Raw genomic sequence first — 7,549 nt, 5'->3', positions numbered from 1 at the left:
GGAACGCCGTAAAGTGGCTGGTGTTGGTGTCTGGTCACAACCGCATCCTAACCTTGAAGGATTTAAAGGTCATATGTCAAGCTGCCCCGATGGTAAACCCTTGCACGTACGGCCCTTTTTTTCCAGTCCACTGCTGGATGAAGGCCTCCCCATGCCATGGGGGTCGTGAAGGTTACTAGACCACAACACCAACACTGGACATCAAACGCATGTTTCAAACTAAGCTTTATTGTGGATCACAAACGGTTACAAATGATGGTATAACATGCACCCACCCGTGCTACAAAATGTAAATGTCGCATATATTGGCTGCGAAAACTTTATAGAAAGATTGCGGTTCTGCGTTATGCAGAACACTACTGTTGTGGTCAGCCCTGCGTGTGGTTCCCTTGCCACTGGTGGCAGAAAGAAAACCACAAACCTCTGAACAATTTAAACCAGCAGGTCATTTGGGTGGATGGGCGGGGGGGGGGTGGCACAGTCATGAATTTTGTCAGTGTAGGGGTGTCTATAATTTATCCCACAGCAACGAAGGGTTGCCTATATTTTAATCTGTTAATGAATCGGGATTTGGAGCTGGTTGCTCCTGACTGCCCCGGTTGGTTCTGATGTAGGGGTTATGGTTATTAGTCATGAGATGGTGTTGGTCGAAAGTCACGGAGAACTTGGCAGTCTATAATAAGAAAAAATGATTAACATGCAGAATACGCAAGAGACACGGGCGGGTTTGAAAGTTCCACAAATCTCTGCACCCCCCGCAACACCTTTATAAGTGCTTAATCTCAATCGGAGGTTTAATCTGAACCGAGTCGGTCCTGGATTGGGCCCAGGTCAGTGACCTGTAAAATATTTTCGCACCTGGCACACCATCCAGTGTACCTCTTGTTATGACTTTGGCCAACTCATAGCCACCTGACAACGACTGCGTTCTTCGGACACCCAGAAAATATCCGGTGAGAAATGCAAGCCCCCCCCCCCCGTGCTTGCACCGCCGACGTTTTCCAAGCGTTGGCGGCAGCTTCAACGGAAGCCGAATTCTGGCTCTGAAGAGCGGCGGCTGGCAGACGTGCTAGTGCTTGGAGGGTGCCGCATCACCCAGCATGTGCCAGCGCTCCACCCGCTTGTCCGGGTACTTGAGGCACTCGTACCAGTGCTTGAGTGCTTCTCCCGATGCCTTCGCTCCCAGCTCCACGGAGCCTGCGGTGGGAGGGAAAACCGTGGCAACGGAACATCAGCTCTCACCCGGCGTTCGGGGTGGGTGAGTGCTCGGGCACGTAACAAGGTGAGTGAAGGACGCTACTTGGGAGGCAGTCAGCCCTCCCAAAAACAGAGGGCAGAGGAGCGACGGTCACAACAACGAGTGGAGTGCCCGGTGGCTAAAATGCAGCTAGTTGGGACTGTAGAGGGCACAGCTGATTGCATCTGCTCGTCAACTAATGGTACCTGGGTCTGTCCCGTGACCTGCCAGCGAGACATCGACTCTTTAAGCGGCCTCAAAAGTGCACCGCGCCTGGCACAGGCGCCGTGGTAATGTCACCGTCACTTTTTTATGCGAATGGCGGCTGTTTTTGTTGGGCTTGTGAGTTGGTGTCAAGTGGGGTGAATGAGTGAGAGCAGAGTAGGTGAGTTGGTTCATGTGAACGGGTTGAATGAGCGAGTGATAGGGTAGAATGAGTTGGTGTGGGTGGAGTGGATGAGGAATTTACTTCAGTTGGTGAGTGAGCGGACCCGGGCGAGGGAATTTGCGAGTGGCTGACCGGACACACGAGCGAATGAACGTGCTCGATATTTTCCACCGGCCACCTGTGTGACCACACAAGCGGTCCCATAACTCCGACCGACACCAAACACCCGCCATGCTCCCCCCCCTTCTCTCTCTCTCCCGACCCTCACCGATGAAGTCGTTGGACTTGCCGAGGTCGTAGTCCCACACGGCGACCTCCAGGCTCTTGCCGGCGAGCTCGTTCTGCCGGAGGGCGAAGAAGAATTCCTGTGGGTTACGGGAAGGGCTTGGGTTAGGTTGGCAGGGAAGGGTTACTCCTGGGAGCGGGGCGTGGCATGCGAGCGCGCATGCGGTTCTTCATGGGACCTCCCTTGCCAGTCTCAAAATATGAGAATAGGTTTTACCCTTTATGGCACTAAAACAGGTGTCAAGATATTACAACACCTAACAACATTTTGCAAGGAATCATGTGGGCATTAATCACATATACTTGTGGCGAACATGCAAACAAAAAAAACACATAACTGATCATATATGCATTGCCTTTGAAACTGATTGGTCCACAGCAGAGACAGCTTTCTTTAGAGCCAAGTCTCAAACGGTGTTAGACCAGAGGACGCCAAAAGGCGAACAGCACAAGGACAATGCCACTATCAGGACATTGAGAGCTCGGGATGAGCAGCTACATCATTCCCATGTTGATTCTAAATGTTTCTGTTTCGTGTTTTAACATCTTAACACCTGTTTTATTGCCAGAAAGGGTACAAACCATTCTTATAGCACGAGTTTTCATTCGTGGCCTCTCAAGATTTGCCCTATGTGAAGGAGCACTCACCCGGCGTTCGGGGTGGGCGAGTGCTCCGGCACGTGACAAGGTGAGTGAAGGACGCTACTGGGCAGTCGGGAAGGGCGGTCGCTCTCCGGCAACAACGGAGGGGCAGAGGCATGACGCTCGCAACATTGAGCGGAGCGGCGGGCGGCTAAAGCACGGCAAGCTGGCACCATAGGGAGCACAGTCATCTCTGTCGGTCAACCCACGGCACCTGGGTCTGTCCTGTGACCCGTCGGCAAGATTTCCACATTTCATGTTGCGCCATGTGCCGTATTGTGTACAAGTTACCCGGCACTCTGTGTGCACGAAGTGAATCTGTACGTGACTGCGTGGGGCGCTTCTCTCGCCCTTCCCAATTACATTGCAATCGCCGCCATCGCGTCACCAGGTGATGTTCATTCATGACTCTGGCAGCCAGGCAGGCAGGCAGCAGCAGCAGCGCACCCGTCACCTGGTCATCGCCAGCGAACGGCCGCTTCGTTCGTCCACCGCTCGAGACCGGGCAGCAGCACCTCGCGTCCCGGGACCTCGTTTTGTGAGACGCGCGAGATTACGTAACCTGTTGGTGTGGGGGAGGCCCTCACCTCGTTAAACTCTGGGTTGAGGCACTTCTTTTTCACCGCGGTCTTGAATTTGAACTTCTTCCCGGAGTCGGGGTTCAGCTGTCTGCTCGCGGAACAACACGTGGGGGCGGGGGGGGGGGGGGGTGCGGCATACAGGGGTGTAAGCGGGCGGCTCGCGTGAGGAGCGGCGGGCACAAACTGGGCCGCACAGGGACAGCTGCCAATGGGAGTCCCCTCTCGACTAGACTGGCGTACGGTTGAGATGAGATGTAAGGCGCCTCAAGTTGCCGAGGCATTAAGTAAAGGGCCCTGTTCATGCAAATCCTTCACCTTAAATGATGACCGGTGAAGCGAGGTGACTGGGAGACGTTGTGAGTGTGGGAGACACGGGGATGAAAACGGGCGAGACGGGGGTGACGGCTCACATTAGGGGTGGGAGACGCAGCGTGATGGGGTGGGTGTGGGAGACGCGTGGAGACGCGGAGAGGCACGGGGTGACGGGGGAGGCGGGCGTGGGAGACACGGGGAGACGACGCGGGGTGACGGGCGCGGGTGCTCACATCTTGACGAAGGGGTCCGAGTAGCCGTTGGAGTCCATGGAGGCGAGGTGAGCGCAGCGCATCACGGACACGACGAGGCCGCCGCGCTGGCTGCTGTAGAGCAGCGCGAGCAGCACGCGGCCGCGCTCCCGCTGCGCTGACGGCTCCCCCGCCTCCCGCTCCGTCTGCGGGAAAACGAGGAGAGAAAATAAACGCGCATGGATTCTGCGACGGATTTGCAACACGCGTTAGATTCTCAGGTTGTTCAACGGAGATTATGTCACCATTATTATTATTATTATGCGTTATGTGCGTACGTATGTTGAATTTCTTTCGCGGCCGTACGTAGCCAACCGTGCGAATCCAATTAAGGCCAATGTCTTAAACAGAGGGTCTTTGCCTATAACTTCTGGCAATTTCACCAGCGTCGATTCAAACAGTGACGGTGACAAAATCGGTCCAGAGTTTTGCTTGATCCGAGTCAATGCTATTGAAATGATGGACTTTCAGAGGTCTGGGTAGATTCCGTTTCTAAAGGTTTTTAGCGACACAAATTGGGCCGAGATCACTTTACGTGCCGCCCCCCCCGCCCCTCCACCCCCAACAAAATAAACAACGAATCGCAACGCCGGCCGCAAAGAGCCCTATGCGCTGAAAAGGAAACGCATCAAGAGCGACGACTTGACGGCGAACGTGAAGGAAGGAAGGACGAGGGGAGCGGCGATGGAACCCTGGCACTCACAGGGAGGCGCTTCTCCAGGCACACGTTGTAGCTCTTGGCCTGCTGGGGGCTGAGCCGGCGCAGGGCGACGCGCGTCTCGCCAATGAACTCGTTGTGACCGATCCGATCCTGGTCGAACACCGAGACCCTGGCGCAGGAATGCCGCAGAGAATCGGGAAGACAACAAAAAAAAAAACGAACCGCAACGGTGAATAACCGCCTCTGTCGGCGGCTGTGTGGAGGGAGGGGGGGAGGGGGGGGGGGCAGTGATCACAAGCTACGATTGGAAGAAAAAGAGGTTATCAACATTTGCGTCGAAATTATTGGAATTATATTGCAGCCCCCTTGGTCAATCCACTGCTAGACGAAGTGTTTCTGAGTGTCACAATTAAATTATAATGCACTGCCCCTTTTTTAGTTCCACTGCTCAACAGCACTTGCCCCCAACAGTCTGCCAGAGGCTACACAGGGGGGCATCTTCGGTCATTTGCGAGCGACGATGGGCGTGGCTGCGTGCGTGCGTCCGTACTGTAAGGTTTTCTTCAAGATGTCCTCGTCCGTGATGCCGTGGTACGTGAGGCGCTCGTTCCACTCGGGGTTCAGTGTGTGCTTCACCGTCCTGGAGCGCAGCTTATTCGCCTGAGAGGGCAGCACACACCGCACACATCCACGATGGGGACAGGCAGGAAGGGCCACCCACCCTCTTTGGTTTTTCCCTCCACGTTCAGAATCAACGTGCGCTCAAGAGTATTTGGCGGCTATATAAATGCCCACGTGATGACGCTATCGCTCAGTTGGGGGCTTTACCTGGCAAAAAATAAAGTTTCGTTTTAGAGAGGTAGGGAGGGAGAGAGAGAGAGGAGTGAGGGAGAGAAAGGCAGGGAGAGAGAGAGAGGAGTGAGGGAGAGACCACCAGCCAGGCATCTGTCTTCACGGCCACAGCGGCACCAGCAAGCCGTGACCCCGTCGGGTAAGGACAGGCGGTGATGCCACGCGACGCTTAACGTTGAATTCCTACAAATATCAGTGTCGTTCATTCCTGCTGCGTCTCGCAACGCTGCCGTAGCAGACTTTGTAACGCGGAGGTTCAGAGGGGTGGGGGGACATCACAGACGAGCCGAACGGCGACCAGAGCCGGCGCTATACAGTGCCAACAATTTCCCCAAGCTCTGTGATCCTATATTAAGATGTTTGGCCAACGACGATTAAACAACGACGACGACGACAACAATTCGTAACAGGTGAAAAAAACGTCACTATAAATGGTCACAAATACTTAGAAGCGGAGAGAATATTACCGAATGTCAGGGAGTAGGTGGAACAAATACTGTACGAGTGTTTCGGTCTTAATACTCAAACACAGGATAAAGACCGAAACAGGAAGACTTCTTCACAATTCTGGCGAATACGCCCGACGAAGCGGGTCGTTGTCATCACCAGCGAAATGCCGCACTCGAACTGTGAATGTTGTGGGTTTCCTCTCCAACGCGCCGGGTGCGTGCCGGAGTAGCATCTGCTTGGCATGTTTTGTTTACGCGATAAACCCTTTACTAATTGGGTGGCGGGCAGGGTTCAACGACACCTTTATATTGACGCGATCCAAGCCAAAAAATAAATAACAAAACCTTTGTTACGGATAATATTGGTCGCAAAAGTATACTACGTGTTAAACAGTATTAGGGGCAGCAGCGCGGGGGTGGTGGTGGTGGTGAGGGGGGGCGCGGGAACTGGGGGGGGGGGGGCACCGGCTCACCTTGCTGGCTCCGGGCATGAGGTGCAGCTTGACGTAGGGGTCCGCGTGCCCCCCTGAGTGGCTCCTCTTTAGACCCTGCGGTGGGGGGGCAACTTTATTGTTGAGAGCCAAGGGCCATGCAACAAAATCCATTGTTGTACTGCCCTTCTATGCTCCCCGCGCCTTTTCCCATCCGCGCTGATCGTCACCCCGTTGACGGAGGACGGGCAAATGATCCCTCATGACCCACCGTGGCATGGGGAGGGCCCTCATCCAGCAGTGGGATTGACAAAAGCTCGGTGAACGTTCAAAAACGTTGGGCCGACGTTGGCGTGGGGTTACAACAGTTGGAACCAACGTTGCGTGTGTACGAGGAGGGCCGTGTAGGCACAAGCTATTGAACGTAACGTAGGAATAAAAACGCGGCAAATTTTTACTCAAATGCTTCGAGTCATTCAGCCCGTTTCTAAATGGTCGCCCAGTGTGTAGCCAGAGCCAGTGGTGCAGTGCGGATGTCATGGGCCCTGTAAACTGAACTATTTTTTTTAATTTGACGAGGTAAAGCCCACTGAGCTGTGTAGCTCTTTTACAGAAGCGACCTGGCCACAAATGATGGCTTATCATCATGTGGACATTTATAGTGGCGAAATACTCTAAACGGGTGATGTTGATTCTAAATGTGGAGGAAAAAAAATGGAGGACCCGGAGAAAAATCCACACGACCCCACACAAGAACATGTAAACTCCAACTACACAGCAGGTGTCGCGGTCAAACCCACAATCTCCTGTATACCGGGCGAAGTAGTTAACATCTCGTTACTGTGGCGCCCCTGTAGTCCATGGGCCCGAGCAGAATTTGGTATCACCTTGTGTAGCGCAACTTACGCAGTACGTACGGGTTTATTTATATGGCTAGTACGAGTTAACGATTCCATAACCCCAACTCACATGGTTAACGCACGATTCGCTGTTGCTGGCCGCACAGAGAATTTTGGAACCATCCAAACTGCGCCACCTCAAGTGGTGCAGTTGCACCGCCTTCACCACTCACTCGATAACCACGTGCACCGCAAGCAGAGAAGGAACGCCGATGGAGGGGGTGGGCCACAGAGGTGCACCTACCCTGGCACGGAGCAGCGTGCAGTGCAGCATGTTGCCGGTCTGGTCGTAGAGGAGACTGAACTCGAGGCAGCCGAGCGTCGCTGCGGAGAGAGCGGAGCGGAACGTTCAGCGGCGGAACCGCGACGCACCGCCAGCGTCACAAAAAAACCTCCTGGCGACAGTTCCCTCGCTCACCAAACCCCTCCGCTCACACGGAGACGACCGATCGGTAGACCGGGCAGCGGGGGCGGTGGTGCTGCGAGAGTCGGGGGAACGGCGTCGAGAGGGGGGAATGGGGGGGGGGGAAGAATAGAGAGATGAGACCAGGAGAGAACAGA

At 54.5% G+C, this 7,549-nt stretch overlaps 1 protein-coding gene across 3 annotated transcripts in view; it reads right to left on the bottom strand.

Moving 5' to 3' along the window:
• Positions 1 to 208: 208 nt before the first annotated feature.
• The window catches only part of LOC116950171 (rabphilin-3A-like), a 56,486-nt gene continuing 49,145 nt past the window's right edge, over positions 209 to 7,549 (bottom strand). For all 3 annotated transcript variants that reach the window (XM_032967717.2, XM_032967716.2, XM_032967718.2), the window contains 8 exons: positions 7,233 to 7,312; positions 6,132 to 6,206; positions 4,908 to 5,017; positions 4,400 to 4,526; positions 3,679 to 3,842; positions 3,140 to 3,221; positions 1,894 to 1,990; positions 209 to 1,197 (listed from right to left, as the gene is read on the bottom strand). In XM_032967717.2, the coding sequence (XP_032823608.2) occupies positions 1,070 to 1,197; positions 1,894 to 1,990; positions 3,140 to 3,221; positions 3,679 to 3,842; positions 4,400 to 4,526; positions 4,908 to 5,017; positions 6,132 to 6,206; positions 7,233 to 7,312 (863 nt within the window). In that variant the 3' untranslated portion in view covers positions 209 to 1,069. The remainder of the gene's footprint in view (positions 1,198 to 1,893; positions 1,991 to 3,139; positions 3,222 to 3,678; positions 3,843 to 4,399; positions 4,527 to 4,907; positions 5,018 to 6,131; positions 6,207 to 7,232; positions 7,313 to 7,549) is intronic.

This window comes from Petromyzon marinus, chromosome 38 (genome assembly GCF_048934315.1).
Source record: "Petromyzon marinus isolate PM22_M1 ecotype Great Lakes invasive population chromosome 38, UKy_Petmar_22M1.pri1.0, whole genome shotgun sequence".
NCBI classification, from domain to species: Eukaryota; Metazoa; Chordata; class Hyperoartia; order Petromyzontiformes; family Petromyzontidae; genus Petromyzon; species Petromyzon marinus.
This window is presented reverse-complemented; position numbering and strand designations above follow the sequence as displayed.